This window comes from Limulus polyphemus, unplaced genomic scaffold (assembly GCF_000517525.1).
Source record: "Limulus polyphemus unplaced genomic scaffold, Limulus_polyphemus-2.1.2 Scaffold1509, whole genome shotgun sequence".
Classification (NCBI taxonomy): Eukaryota; Metazoa; Arthropoda; class Merostomata; order Xiphosura; family Limulidae; genus Limulus; species Limulus polyphemus.
In genome coordinates, this window is record NW_013667119.1 from 148,654 (window position 1) to 165,896 (window position 17,243).

Sequence of the window (17,243 nt, forward strand, 5' to 3'; positions counted from 1 at the left end):
TACTTATATAGGTCATCAGTTACTTATATTTAACTACTGTGCTTTATTGTTAATATTTGTGCCTAATTATAGTATGAAATAAAAAAGCATTTTGATTAAAAATGGCAAATGAGTCATTAATCTATATAAATAAACGTCAATATGTGTGTGTGTGTGTGTGTGTCTATCTGTTCCTTACTCGTTTCTACTTTTCTTGATCAATCAGCACCAAATTTGATACAGGATGACATGAGGGGGTAGGTTAACCCCCCCCCCCCCCAATATAATTTCATATTGCTAGAATTCTTGAAAACAGTATGTCTTTCTTTTCAGTATTGGTACCTTTATATTTATTATGTTAAGAAAAGAAAATAGAAGCACAATTTCCTATCCTTTGTTACAAACGAGTTTTCACTCCAGCTAGTTACAAAGAAACAGGACTAAAATAATTACATTTCTTAATAAGTTTGCTAACTTAATTCTTTGGTAATATCTTCATATAAATTTATTACTTATTGGTTAAAATCTTCATATTCTACTCTTCAATTTGCAAATTAAAGCTTACATAAACATACTTCATAAACTCCATAAGTACACCAAATATTTGAAAGTTAACCAGTGACAACTTTCATAATAAATAAAATATAGTTAATAACAGTTTTGAGACAAGATATTTCTTACCCTAGGGGTGATTAAAACAATAATCATTTCACTTTAAAACATCCATAAAAATAAAATGATTTTAATGCAACAATTAAAACATTATACATTAAAAGTAAATAAAAACATCAGAAAATCAGCAGCCAGACACACTACTAACATGATTATATTGTAAGAAATATAAAATAATTTGTAGATGATAGATAATCAATGTTTCAAACTGAAATATGGAAAATAATTATAAATATCAAAGACTTATTGCTGTTTAGGTGTAATGTTCCATGTACAAGAACATATATAGATATTGAAAGGTAAATTGATTCCCAAGAAATAAAAAGAACCTAAGGTACATTTTCCAACAGTAGTTAACAAAGTCATACAATTAGAATAACAACCATTTATTCTTTGAGTACATGAATTGATCATGTTAGTGTATGTTTGTTGAATGTTTCAAAGCCCTCAATCAGGACTATCTGCATTAGCCATCCCTAATTTTGTAGTGACAGACTAAGGAGAAGGCAGCTAGTCATTACCACTCACTACCATAACTTGTCAGACCAAATATATATGATTTGACCATCACTCTCATTCCTAACTGATGGTCCTAATTGCTGAGGGTGATCTTTGTTTGCAATAACAGATCATAAACCTGTAATCCATATTTTGAGTTTCTGATAAAGCCTTACATGAAGTAAATGAGGAAGATAAAATCTATTAATAAGCAACACTTCCTGCAAGGTTCTTGCTTCCATATTTAAAACCTTGACTTCAGTTCCTGATGAATATATACATAAAGTAGATTCCCTGGTGGAACAGTGGTAATTTATTATGGGCTTCAATGCTGCATTTCAGGATTTGAGTACTTGTGGTAGATGTAGATGAACCAAAGGGTCCTTTGTTGTCCTTTTAATATGTCGAGTCAATTACTGGTATCAAAATCCAATTTGTAGTATTGTAATCCCCCATACTTGACTGCCGAGGTATGGAAGCTACAGAAATGTTAAATTCCTCCCTAGTGTGTATTTCTTGATGTACTTTTAATTCAACAGTTCTTTTGAAATATTTTCCACAAAATGAACAATTGTGTGGTTTCCAACGAGGATGTATTCTTTGATGTTGTCTTAAGTTATTACTTCCAAGAAATCGTTCTCCACAAACATCAGAACTGTAAGGTTTCACCCTAATGTGTGTTGTTAAATGACTTCTTAATTCATCCTTTGAACCAAGTTGTTTTCCACAAACTGCACAACTGCTAGGTTTCTCCTCAGTATGTGTTCTTAGATGTTGTTCGAAGTTACTGCTTCCAAAAAAATGTTTTCCACATACAGCACAACTGTGAGGTTTCTCTTCTGTATGTATTCTTTGATGTAATTTTAAGCTATTCATTGTCCAGAAGTGTGTTTGACACACTGAACAACTGTAAGTTTTCTTACTAATGTGTGTCTTTTGATGTTTTTTCAATTCATCGTTTCTTTTAAATTTTTTAGCACAAACTGCACAACTGTACAGTTTCTCCTCAGTGTGTATTATTTGATGTGATTTTAAGTTATTCTTTCTACCAAAGTTTTTTCCACACACTGTACAACTGTAAGGTTTCTCACTACTGTGCGTTATTTGATGTATTTTTAAGTCATTCCTTGTTCTAAATTGTTTTTCACAAACCATACAACTGTACGGTTTCTCCCCACTGTGTATGCTTTGATGTAATTTTAAGGTACCTCTTGTTCCAAATTGTTTTCTGCACACTGTACAACTGTATGGTTTCTCACCAGTATGTGTTCTTTGATGTATTTGTAAGTTACCCCTTGTTCCAAATTGTTTATCACAAACTGTACAACTGTAAGGTTTCTCCCCAGTATGTATGATTTGATGTATTTTTAAGATACTCTTTTTACCATAGTGTTTTCCACAAACTGTACAACTGTATGGTTTCTCCCCAGTATGTATTCTTTGATGTTCTTTTAACTCGCCATTTGTTCTAAATTGTTTTTTACAAATTGTACAACTGATTAGGTCTTCCCCGGTGTGTATTTTTTTATGTATTTTTAAAGTACTGTTTGACACAAAATGTTTTTCACAAATTGCACAACTGTAAGGTTTCTTCCCAGTGTGTGTTCTTAAATGACTTTTTAATTCACCCTTTGATATAAATTGTTTTTCACAAACTTCACAACTGTATGGTTTCTCCCCAGTGTGTATTCTTTGATGTATTTTTAAGTTATATTTTGATACAAACAGTTTTTCACAAATTCCACAACTGTATGATTTCTCCCCAGTGTGATTTCTTTCATGCTGTTTTAAGGAACCATTTCTCTCAAAATCTTTTCCATAAGCTGCACAATGATATGGTTTCTCTCCAGATTGTATCCTCTTTTCTTGTGTTAGATTATCCATTGTTCTAAATTCTTTTCCACTGACTACACAACTATATGTTTTACCATTACACTGAGGTATATCAAATTCTTTTAGATTACTTCCATTTACAGTTGTTTCTCCACATATAGTGTTGTTTGGTTTTGAGGATTTTATAACTTCTGTATAGTGATCTTCTGGTTTCATAACATGATAACCAGGACACTGATTCTCACAACACATGTTCACACTGGTCTTCATATCTAAAATAGATATAAATTATGCCACTACATAGTTAATAATAATAAATATGATGATCTTCTAAACATGTTTAATGTTCTAATATGATTAATACAAATACCAATATGATATATTAAAGCTACAAACTAGTTACTGTACAGGTTTCATATTTTCACACTTTAGAGACTTATTCACCTGAATCTGACTAGCAATGAAAACAAAATGTAAATAACAATCAAAGTTAGAGACAAGTTTTTTACTACATGAATTAAAATCACCCTTGGATAGTGATAATTGTCTTACAATGAAAATTAATTTCTGATAGGTACTTATCTTCCCTCACTAGAAAATAACTAAAAGCCAAAAAGAAAAACCCACCTGAACTGGTAACACCTATAAAATAGCTCTCAGTAAAAGAAGGTATCTCCCAACAGTGGACAGCCCATTGTGTGAGACAGGATCCCTTGGAGGAGGGAAAGGAACAGTAGGCAATAAATGGGGTGGTGCCCGACCAGAAGTGAAGAGACAAACCTTACATAAAACTCATAGATACCACAGAATAGAAGTGAAAGTCTCCAAAACATTGACAAACTAGTGGAACCCAGTCCCCACTGAATATAATCACCATCAACTTCCATGATGGACATGGAAAAGGATGAGAACATCGAGATGCAGGTAAAAGATGAAAGGGAAGTATGCAAGCTGGCCACTTCAATACAGGACTTGAAAGAAGCAAGACAGCCCCAAAAACGGTATCATGCAGAAATGGAACCAGTCTGAAATCCCTGTGGGAAGATGAACCCCCACAAGCAGCATGTCTCATTCCAACAACACCAAACAGCCAAAGAACTAGGGAAAAGCCCATGAGGACAGCCATGCCCTGAAAGGCCAAATCGTGCAGTCAGAAATTCTAGAGTGACAAGGCACACAAACCCCCAAACCCAAGACAGAGAAAAAAACCAATGTGCAGGAACTGCTACAACAATACAAACATTACCATACAAAACACACTGATGTGAAATTGAAATGAGTATGAAAAAACAGAATTATAGAAGCATCTACAAACTGCTAGCTATCAACAACCATCTACGATGTGGTTCCCGTGGGAACCAAGCCCTGAATTTTGGATTACGTGGAGATACAATTGGTTTCTACTATCAAAGAATTTAGGAAATGGAGCTGAAGCAAAGCACTACCCTACAAACAGTAAATAAACAAACATTTCAGCAATTTAACAATGTGAAATATATATACATCCAACACTTACTACGATTATGATTAAAAGCCATGTGTTTAAAATTACTAAAAAAAAATAAATTTCAGATTTAATTATGAATTTTCTGGTACTAGAATTAATGATTGATAAGAATATATCAAAAGTTCAAGAACTACTAAAGAGTACACCAAAGTCTTAACACTCATACAGTTCATAATTTTTTTTTAAATGCCAAGAAATTAACCAGTTCTTTTAACCCAGTATCAATGCACATAAGAGTTTTAGATGTATGTCCTTACCAGATGTACTTTCTAACACAGATTTAATTTCTTCTTGGAATTCAGTTTTTGTTTTTGCATCCATATCATTATAGTTTGAATTATCTAGAACATCATCATTGTTGTCACTGAACTTTGAAATAACATCATCTTCTAACAGATCACCAGGATGCTCTGTTTTCTCTTGGACAAATATGTTCTAAAATCAAAAAACATATTCAAAAAGTTAATAAAAATAACAGCCAGTGTTATCATTACACATAGTCTCTATAGTTTACTAGTTTAAAACATGATAACATAATTAATAAACCTAATGCTTCAAACTTAGTTTTGTATGTAAAAAGAGTACTAAAACTACTTAAAAAGTACCCTTCATAAAATGTGGGAACTTTAACAATCTTACTGAAGATGGAACGAATACATCCCAAGATATTCAAGAATTAAATATTAGTTACCATCTCACTTTTTTTGTTGCCATCATATTATTAATAATCATAAACTTCAATTCCTATCAAAGCAAAATGTTAACTTCAGAAACATTACACATCTCTCTAACCCACTAACAGCTAGAATCCAACATTAATGATAGTTGAAGGGCAGGTGCTAATCAGTTACAAAGATAGGCACCTTTCTGAAATGGCAACAAAAAGAAAAAGCTTATGAGATTTGGCTTCCATGATATTGGAGTTACCAAGTGGAGCAGTAAACTGTGAGAGACTGCATCTATCTAAAGAATACTAAGTGGGATTTTAACATTAAATTACTGTGACTGTACAGCAAAGGTCATCAAGAAAATAAATTACTGGTTGTTGCATGTTGTCAGGTTGGGTAGAATATTAGAATGTATAGGGTGGCTAAGGTCACAGGCCATGTCATCATGTTTGTAGACTTACTTTCAAAATGTTATTGAACTACTATTGTATGAGGGTATATCAATAAGTTGGTGATCAAAGTGTAGATTATAATTCAAATTTTGGTATTATTTAATTTAAAATTAAATATTAAAAACAATTCCTAAATATTGATTTTTCTGTGTCATGTAGTATGTTGAATGAAGCTTTGGTTCAAATTAGATGTCTGTGATGTTATCTGAACCTCTGTGAAGTATTTATGTGGGAAACCCTTTCTTTTCATGGTAGATTCCAAGTAGTAAGGTAAGACATTATTAAACTTGAAAAATCATTTTTTTAAAACCCAAATACAGCTTAGTTACTAAGCCTAATAAATTATAGTAGAATTCTGTGGTAGTGATATGGTAACTTACGATTTTTTATTATTTTAAAATGCATATATAAAACCAAAAATAATATTTTAGTTTACATTCTCCATGAGCAAAATTTGATAAGGCTTAGCAAATTATGGCAAGCAGCAAACAAGTACAAAGTTCATAACTGGAAGAGATACCTGTTTTCCATACTTTTTTATTTACAATTCTATGTTTTAAGAAAAATAACAGAAATTTAAGAACTTATTTGTAGATAGTAATAATTTACGATTTATAACAAACATTTTACTTTGCAAAAGCAAATTTTAAGTTATTGGATATAGTGACGAGTGCTCATGCACTGTATCATTCAACTTCTGTAATGTTAGTCAGACACTGCTGAAATGTCAATAAAATTAAAACAATAAATTTTTATATAAGTATAATGTTATGAGATTTAACCTATTTAGACTCCAAATTTGTGGTTTTGCATTATAATATGTACTATATCTAGAATGAAAAAAAAAGCATAATTTATATCTGTTTCCTATTTTTTATGGTAGTTACGAGATCTGTCAAATCAACCAAACCCATACAGGGATACAAAAGTAAAAATAACAATAAAAATAGTCTTTTTCCAGAAAAAACGTTTAATAATTATCTGAAAGATATTAGTAGGTAACAGAGATTTTGCATATGAAATTTGACAATTTTCTGGTGCATAAAAGTATTTTTAATCTCAAAATTAAAATTACTTCACATGTTGGGTAGTCAATATTTGAAAAACAAAAATGCATGAGCAAATAATTAATTACAAAATGTTAAAACTTGATTAAAAAAATCTTATACTTTGTGTACGAATGCCTTGTAATGTTTACTGATAACTTGCAAAATTCTGTGTACTGCTTTATGATTACTTGGGGAAATATGGACTGGGTGGAACCATCACATGCATTACAAGGCAAATCCAACCTTAGTACAACTGGACACATCCAAAGGGAATTGCTTAATATATATATTGTTGAGGGGTGTAATGTGCTACATTACTAAGCATCTATTTGTACTTAACTAAATATGCCAAATGAATCAGCTGATGAACCCAACCTGTGAAAGGGAAGATATGAGAAAAAGATAACTGATTATCTTGTCAGGCAGCCCATATCTTTGGAAAAAGGAGAGGTCAGGGAAGACGTTAAGCAGACATTATAACATATAGAACACAAATATGAAAAGTAATAAATGTCTGGATGATGATGAGAGAAAGAAAACAGCTGAAAAAAAGGGGGAATGTCTGGGCAAAGAGACTATTTCATGTATTTATTGTGATAAGTCACATAAAGAACAAATGCAGTGGCTACAAAAAATGAAGTTTTAAACAGATGGATAGAACCAAACTGCAACAAGGACAAAGAAACTTAGCCCTAAATATAGAAAGAATATTGATCAACGTAACTTGAAATTCAAAAAGCACTGAACATAGGCAGTACTAAGGAAAAACATAAACCTTTTACTGAAGAATAATGATCATGGGAAATACTACCCATGGAAGTTGTATCACCTTCATATTGGAAGAGGGATATAGCATTATGACAACTGCATCACAGGCCAGTGCAATAGATGTAGATACATGTAAAGGTGGGAGTTTGTTCAAGGCTAGTTGTATATGCATGAAATTCTATGGCAGTTGTGGAAGCAGTTAACTCTTAGTGAAGAAGTAATATTACTAAAATTATATCTACATGATATATCGTTCTTAATCTCCACATTTTTAATAAATAAAATGACATTTTAGAATAAATAGGAAGTACAAATTAACAGATATACCTTTAGGCTGCCCACTGTGCAACATCAACTTTCAGTGGTCTAAAAGTAATCAATAAAGCCATAAAAGCTGTAAGTCATTTGCCAAGCACATAACTGACATTAATCTATCAAATTATATAATGCACAGGCTACTCAGGAGTGTACCTCACAAAAATTATTATTATTCTTTATTTTACCTGGTATAAAAAGTTTAATTTTTATATTTCATTTCTTATAATAATAAAGAAAGAATACACATGGAAAACAAAAAATAAAGTACCTATCTAGGTCTTCTTTTTTTTGCTTCAACTACAAATGACATTTTACTTTTTTTATATTAATGATACTGCACTAAATAAATTTTTATCTAATTAAATATTGCACCACAAGACACAATAATAACATGCAAAAAACATACAATGTCCCTTAACTATCTCATTTTTTCTGGTTTTTAACTATGACATAAAAGTTGTTAAAAATTCAGCTAAGCTCATCAACAAGTTTCCTAAGGGAATCAAATTTGAACAGGAAGAGAAATAGATAATTCTCAGTACAGAAAACAAAGTAATGTAATATGTCATTTGACAGATTAAAATTTTTGCTTTCTATTGGTGATAAGTAATATTGTATTAAACTTCACAGAGAACTATTGACAACTTCTGAAAGGTGTGTATGGAAAAGATGGGTCTCATTTTTTATTTTATTGCTCTGTAACTGAATAATATTAAGTTCTATGACAATTACGTTTTGCCTCAGCAATGAAACCACTATAATGAGTATTTTAAAATTTGTATTCTATTAAGATTTTGGGTTATTAGCTCAGTTTTTATTCTATATTTATTCATGATAACAATGATAACAAAATTAGTTAAAATAAATTTTTAATATAACTCACTAAAACTTCATGCCATGCACCAAAAAAATGCCTGTAATGAAAGTGTTAATGAGCTCACTAGTTAATTGATTAGTAAACACCATTAATGAACCAACTACAGCTAGAAACATCCAGACAAATCTACAATAAGTTGAAACCTAGGTGTGGTAAGCAAAGTGTGTCATCTTGTATGTAACAAAAGAGAATCCATGAACACAAAGGTAAGTGGCAAGAGTCACCCATGTGCCCAAGACAACAGCAAACAATATAATCAAAAAGGATCTTTGATGGAATAGCAAAATAGCTCGCATTTTCACAAGCAGCTTCCACAACATATCATTTCAACTGTTGATTACTTCATGCACAAAAAGAATGAAATGTGTTTTCATACAATTCCATTCCAAGGCATATCGATTGAGATACCAGATGTAGTGCTTACACAGTTCTGTGAAACTGAACTATTGAAAAAGGTTCTTGTAAATTATCACTCTGGTACACTAGATGGATTATGGAAGGAATGCAGGTTGGAACATTACACCCTTAAAATAGAGCCTTTTGCAATAGAATCTCTGCTATCGGGCTATAGTGAAGATGCAAAGTTATCATACAGTTATGAACTGAAACTGTGTGTTGTGGCTCTTAATTAGGCTTAATTTGGCATACAAAACCACTATAAATATAATGGCCGATTCAACACAAAGTAAGAGAAGTTTTATAATCAGAAGGAAAATACAAAATTTTACATTCTTTTTTAAACAGCTTGTGCAAGTACTTAGTAAAAAGTTAACAGTAAGTTCTATGGAACCATCAACAATGATACACTTGTGGACAAGCAATATCACTGTGGCAAGAAGAACTGTAAAGAGTTTATTCACAGCAAACTTGTAGTGAATTTCTTTAGCTTGTGACAACAAACATGTTATTATCAATTAGTCTCAATAAAATGTACAGAAAGACAAATTAGACTAGTTATTCTCTTACACAACACAACTGCAAAAGTTTCAATCTCCAAATTACCTCAGTTTTCATTGTTGCTCCATCATAGTTATCTTCTGTCTCCTCCTTTATTATACCAAACTTCAAAAGGGTATGTATAGATCTTTCTTCCATGTAATTAGCAGTTAATGTAGCTACAAATACAAACAATGTAGATTTCTCTATAATAATACTCATTATAACTTATGCATCACTTAATCATAATCAAAATCCATACAGTGTATATAGCTGAACAGGCCTTTTCTATAATTTCTTACATGATATACTGGTGCATAGAAAAGTATAAGCTACCAGCAAAGGGCATGTTCTAAAAATATACCTGGACTGTTACGCACATGGTCGGCTGTAGTCCCAAACGGTGGCTAAACAGGTAGCCAAGGTCAGTTTCCATACTATAACTTTTTACGCATTTCATCAGAGTGATGACTGCTCCAAGTACAAAGTGATTTTCATGTTAAGATTAAAAATACTTATACAAATTTTTGTTTGCATAACATCTAAAACCTTCTGAATAATTGTTCAATTTCTTTCTCTACCCTAAGTCCCTAACTGTTCAGTCAACTTATCCAACCTCATAACCACCATAAAAAAAAAATCTAAATTACCATTTGTTTCTTTCTAGAAAGCAGTTGCTTATACTACACAGCTTAAAGCTTGTAACAATATACATCAGTTTACACTCTTTACTGTTTTATAGCCTTTTGAACTCTCTCTGACTAATACTCATGGTAAATCACTTAGTGAATGTGTAGCTCATGTTACCATATCAAACTACATAACACAAAAGATCCTTGCAAGCATACCCCACAAAGAATTTTTGTTATTGTCATTCTTCATTACCTTACCTAATATAACAGTTTATTTTTAAAATAATAAATAAAGAATATACATAAAAAACAAAAAATGTAGTAATTATTTGGGTAGTCTTGTTTTTGCTCTTCACTGTGAATAAAACTTAAGTCTACTTTTTACATTGATGGTAACTACTATGCTAAATTTTTATTTATTCAAATAATGTACCTAAGAACATAGAGTAAAACTCCATGAAGTGAACAATGCTTAATAACGATCATAATTCCTCTGGCTTTCTAACTATGTGATAAAAATCTTTAAAAATTCAGCTAAGTTTGTCAATGTGACTCTTGTGAGAAACAATTTAGAATTGGAAGCAAAATAGATAACTCTCTGTACAGGAAAAAAAAAGTCATTTGATACATCAAAACTTTCTCCATAATATATGTAATATTTAATATCAATAATGGAGCTTAAAACATTTGAGACAACTATTGACAGTATGTAAAGGGAAGGATGTAGCAAATGCATCTGATTTTCTAGTTTATATCTTCACTAACAGTTGAGATTGTATTAGGGTGAGTAATTTGCAGTATGTTCTGTATTTCTCAGGGATGGTAAAAAAGGAAAACCTAAAGAGCAAATACCACAATTCACATGCTAGGGGAGATTAAGGATTGTTTTATACATTTCCTTATAAAACTAAGAACTTATTTAATATTAAATTTTGATTTATTAACTGTTTTGATGCAATCAAACACTAAAATAACCAAGAGAATGGAACTTAATGTTACTGATATACATCCCTGGGACAGGAAATGAATTCATGTATTAAAAAAAATAATTATCAATGAATAATGAAAAATTCAGGCACACTGCTAAATTAAAATAGGTAGATGTGACACAATTTATGGTGAAAAACATTTAAATTCTAAATATATATATATATATATATGTACTTACTACCAGTTATTGTGAAAGCTTCATCTTCATTTTTCTCCAATTTGATATTGATCATAGCATCCTGCTTCTCATCAGAAAATGGTTCAACCTTCATCTTCAATACTTCTACAATTATACAGAAAATTTCAGTTTTATATTCTTATCAAAACTTGCAGTTAGACTTCAAAAAAACAAATTAAGAACTAGATGTTGCATCCTTCAAAGCATTTTCAACATTTATGTTCCCCAAAATTCACATTATCTTGCTAACTTTCATACCAAATTGTACTCATCATCTTTTACCAACAGTTTCATGTAGCTTAAACTTGTATGTAATAACTGAGTAATAACATTTTTACTCTATTGAAGAAATATACCTCATATATAAAACTACACTAAAACATGACAACACCTTTAAACCATTTAGTACTTGATATACTGATAGTTTTAATCCTTCTATAGGTCCCGGTAGATTTTCTATTATGGAAAGATCCAAGTACAACCATCAAATCATAAGTTTCATAAAAAATTAATTAAAAATACATTTAAAAGAAAAATTACACCATTTTTGTAAACTTGATTGTTGACCATACGTCAGGAAAGCTTGATATATACATATATCAACAAAAACTATTATACCAAAAATCCACTAATTTTGTCTCTGAGTGCCAACAATCTTGAACAGACAGACAGCGTAATTAAACAATAATATGACCATTGTTAAATGTTTTAACGATCAACATAAACATTATATTCATCACAAATGTTTGTATTTAATAGTATTCAAATGAATGTGAGTTGATTATCACATGTTCATAAACACAATCCTTTATAACAGTGGTTACATGATATTTTAATACCAGAAATGTCTGGGTTGTGGCATGAAATAGCTGAGGAACCATTACTTTAGAAAATCCATCCTTGTTAAAACTATATCTTACTAAGATATAAAATATTGTAAAAAATAATCAAACCAAAACTATATGTAATAGAAGTAAAAAAGATAAATAGATATTCAAAAGCAATTTATCAACTGAATATCTTAAAATGAATTCAATGTTCAACTACTTCCCACAACAAATTCAGCACAACGTTAATATTTTTATGCTGAACATTATTACTACTATACACAAGTCTGTTGCTAGCATAATACTGTTATTATTAGTTACAGAAAAAAACCTTATACTTCTTTAGGATAAAATCAACAGTACTAAGTGAGAGAGCACTCGCACCTCATCCTGCTCTAGAAAATTTTGACAAGAAATAAAGAAAGCCATATTACAAGAGGAGATATATAGAACATAAAATGTAAATACATGATTAAAATTAACCAGAATCACAAGACAAGAAGCAAAGTGAAGTTCAGCAACAATATATTTACAACACTGGTGTTCCCTCTAACACCAGGAGCATCAGCATTCCAAAAAAAAAGCTTCTAACTGAAATAGTAAACCGTTTGAAAAATTTTCCACATACTACTTACACTGTACACATAATGTAAGTTGTAACACACAAATTATGAATTTTACCAAATTTTATTTTCAAAAGTAACAAGGTTTTGTATTTGTTGGAATGAATACATGACTGTGTTTCCAGATGACCAATTCTTTGTTCGAAAGTCTTTTACAAAGTTAAAATGTCAATAATTTGGTAAGATCATGTAACAATTATTTTGAGAGTTACGTTCGTTTAGTATTTCCTATTTGAGAAGTACATGATTTTTAGACTGTTTGCAGCCTGTAAGTGTAACTTGTAAGAACACTTACTACACATTAGTTTATCTTTAAGTTAACACAATACCTCCTCTATTTCATCAACCATCATAATACTGGATGTCAACATTCCCTTCTACTTTCTAGTTCTTACACTCTACATTCAACAGCAATCGGAATCACTCATTATCAATATAAGCATAAGATTTGGTATGTTTCAAAATCTAATTTTTGTCCATATTTTATCTAGGTAATAGATATACGCATGTGTGTGATGCAAACGAGACAACCATTGTGTTGCCATATTGTATCCTATCCAAATATCATCCTCTTGGCAGTAATGTGCGTGCATATGATATGAGCAAGACAACTGTCCAAATTCCATCCTTATAAGTTCTAGTTATGTAGTTTTAAAACAGCTGTTTATGAGATAAAAGTGAATAGTTTATTGTGTACAACATTTCATCTCTAACTGTGAAACATGATCAGCACAATGTTTAAGGTACAAATATATTCTAATTGCAAATACAACCAATCAAATAATTTGATTTATGACACTATCTCCCTCTGGTTTTAGAGTTTATTAACTTAATACACATATAATGATGCTCTTGTTGTTTTATTATTGTTATGTGTTAATTCTTCAATTCCAGAACTTCTAAATTTTTCTTGAGTTTGGGGTTTTCTCTATATTAATTATTTTATTTGGTGTTGTTTCAAGCATATGTTTATTTATGTTTAACTCTTTTTGTTTTCATGTTCCTTATGTCTGGTCGTTATTTGTAGTATAAAAACATTTAAAGACTATGAGTAAACATTACAAGGCTTTCAGATTTTTATTAAGTTTTAAGATTTGTTAAGTTATGATTTGCTTGTGCATTTTTTCTTTTCCAATGTTGACTATCCAACATTCATAGTAATTTTGACTTTAAGATTAAAAATACTTTTATGCATCAGAAGATTGTCAAATTTCACATGCAAAATCTTTATATCCTTCAGATAATCATCAAACATTTTTAGAAAAAAACTTTGTATTTTATCTGCTTTTTCACTATTGTAGGTTGTACCTCTGTATGGTTTAGGTCGATTTGACTGACCTCCTAACCACCAAACAAACAAAAAGAAAAAAAAGAAAATAGTAATTACGCTTTTTTCGTTCTAGAATGATTACAAAATAAAACACGAAACGACAAATGTTTAGTCTAAACAGCTTAAATCTCATAACATTATGCATATATATATATATATATTATTTTTCTCTTATTGACCTTTCATTACACGTGCAGTGCACTCACTTAAGGTATCCAATAGTATAAAACTGGCCTTTACACAGTTTTGGTGAACCAATTTCTGTAATATACGATTATATTTCGGATATAATACATTATACATGTATATACATTATTCATATTTACAAATAAGGTATTAAATTTTAGTTATTTTTCCTAAAACAAACAACAGTAAAGAAATATAGAAAATTATCTCTTTTTACTTTCAGTTGTAAACTTTGCACTCGTTTGCTGCGTGTCGTAATTTACTAAGCCTTACTAAATTTTGCTCATGGAAGATGCAAAACAAAATATGTTTATCAGGTTTTATATATGTATTTTGAAATAACAAAAAATCATAATTTACTATATAATTAAAACAGAATTCCACTATAATTTATCATGCATTTGGATCTCAAAAATATGATTTTTCGAGGACAATAGTGACTTACCTTACCGCTTAGAATCTACCATGAAAAGACCTTTCGGGTGTAAACACTTCGCATAGTCTCAAAAAATCACCTAGGGAGCATTCTGAGCTTTCAATTGGTTATACTCACATCAGTGAGCGAAGTAGGTGTCCCTAAGCAAGCATTTCCAAAAATGGAAGAGATGGGTGGGGCCACCTTAGTTGATTTACTAAATGTAATAATATCTCAGAAAATAGTAAAGATAGGAAGTTCTTATTTTATATCCGTGTTTGCCAATATCGGTAATTTGAGTTTCGTACAGACTATATACTTTGTATTTCAGCATCACAAACATTTAATTTGAATCAAAGCTGCGTTCAAAATATCAGGTGACACAGAAAAATCGATATATAGGAATTGTTTTGAATATTTACTTTTAAATTAAGAAAATAACTAATGTATAATACTAAAATATGAATTATAATCTGCAATTTGATACCAACCTTATTGACATACATTCCTAAAATAGTTCTACAAAATTTTTAATGAAAGTCTACAAACCTGAAGACATGTACATTGTGGTTATACAATGCTACAGTCAGGTGTGCCATTCCCCTTAGTGGATGCAGTAGATAGCCCAATCACACACACACACACACACTATATTAATTAGGTATCCTAAAAAGTTAATTAATCCTTTACAAGTAAAAATTATTATTTCAGTGAGACAGTTAATATATTGGATTGTCTTCACTCACCAACAATTTATAGATTTGAAACAGCTGTTTGTGGTGCAAATAAAGCCAAATGCGCGAATTTAATGTAAAATTAAAATTGCAACTAAACCAGCATCTCACATTAAAATTTTCTAACAAAATTTACATACCAATGAAAAACATGGTAACCAGACTGTATTTAAAATAAAATGTTTAACCCTATCTCGATGGATCATCCTATGGTCAGGGGTTAAAACAAAAGGTTACTGCTGTCCCACAGGGGGACAATTAAATAATGAAGTAAAAACTACAATGTGAGAAAAGTAAACATAATTTGAGATCTGTATGCAGTTCTATGACATCATCACCCTTCAAAATTATAGAAACAGTGTCCTTGGTTCACTTACAATACCTTAATAACACCATTTGTACCACAAATAGCTGTTTCAAACCTATAAATTTTTTATAAGTTGGTGAAGACAATCCAATATATTAACTGTCCCATTGAAATAATAATTGTTACTTTTTAGGATACGTAATTAATATAGTGTGTGTGTGTGTATGATTTGTTATAGCAAAGCCACATTTGGCTATATGCTGCATCCACAGAGAAAAATGGAACCCCTAACCATAGACTTACCACTGTCCCACATGGGGAGAATTAAATAATGAAGTGAAAACTACAATATTAGTAAACTAAACATAATTTGAGAACTGTATGCAGTTCTATGACATCATCATCATTCAAACTATAGAAAGAGTGTCCTTGGTCCACTTTTAATATCTTAATAACACCATACATCCCTAGCAACATACACTCTGGTGAGTCACATTATAATGTCACCCTGAACTTTCCAAGTCTATATATGATAAATAAGTATAATTGTATAAAGTTGAATATGAAAATTAGAAAAAATATCAATTTTTAGTCTTTTATTATTACTGGAGCATGAACTACAAAGTTGATTATATACTCACATGTTGAGACACACTGATAGATGTGATCTATATTACCCTCTGGCAGTTTTCTCGTGGACTATCTGTGTATAACATATATGTGACTTTATCATCTTAACAAGTGTTTCTAAAATGGATAATTTTATCATTACCCCTCTCACTAAAGGTTCGTGAAAATTATGGATCACATGTTGACAATACAAAAATCTCTAAAACAACAGAAGGGATGAAGAGAAATATCTATTTCTGGACATCCTTGGTTATTCTTATCCTAAATTTTAACCTAAAAACCTAGCACAAATGAACCACGTGTAAAGAGCAGGTATTAAATTTGAAAAAACATTAGTTATCTCTTAATTTGTGTGAAGAAGACCCACTGTACATATTCACGTAAGTACAAATATTAAAATCAAACATATTTTGTTTTGATTATTTAGGCAGTTTTGGAGTTATTGTGGTGACAAATTGCCTAACATTATGGTAAGCTGACAAAAATTATACATTGTAGGACTGATTATGTCTCTGCTAGTGGGGTTAGCTAACATTTTAATAACTTGCATGGTGCCTGTTTGCCAGTTAAAACTAAAACACAGACACAACATTACTTATAGATTAAAAGAAGTACACAAACAAAATTACTTTTACTAAATGAAATAAACAACAATAAATTGGTATTGTTGCGTCATCGAGATCATGTGATTCTCACGCTCTCTACTTTCTAGAATTATCCTGTACGTTGGCGAATGCTCCAGTATTTACTAGATGGGGTAGGCTGGTATATAAAAGAGAGGAATGTAGTGTGTGTATAGATAGTGAGTAATTGAACTGCAGTCAGAAGTATTAT

General features: G+C 30.7%; 1 protein-coding gene across 8 annotated transcripts in view; it reads right to left on the reverse strand.

Annotated features, from left to right (window-relative positions):
• Positions 1–750: 750 nt before the first annotated feature.
• Positions 751–17,243, reverse strand: part of LOC106463885 (gastrula zinc finger protein XlCGF57.1-like) — a 120,018-nt gene continuing 103,525 nt past the window's right edge. For 4 of the 8 annotated variants that reach the window (XM_022391508.1, XM_022391507.1, XM_022391506.1 and 1 more), the window contains exons 5-9: positions 11,358–11,462; positions 9,624–9,736; positions 4,747–4,924; positions 2,561–3,254; positions 751–2,392 (exon numbers count right to left, since the gene is read on the reverse strand). In XM_022391508.1, the coding sequence (XP_022247216.1) occupies positions 1,546–2,392; positions 2,561–3,254; positions 4,747–4,924; positions 9,624–9,736; positions 11,358–11,462 (1,937 nt within the window). In that variant the 3' untranslated portion in view covers positions 751–1,545. Of the gene's footprint in view, positions 2,393–2,560; positions 3,255–4,746; positions 4,925–9,623; positions 9,737–11,357; positions 11,463–14,768; positions 14,854–17,243 lie in introns of those variants that run through there. The other 4 variants (XM_022391511.1, XM_022391512.1, XM_022391510.1 and 1 more) reach the window with 4 other exon arrangements.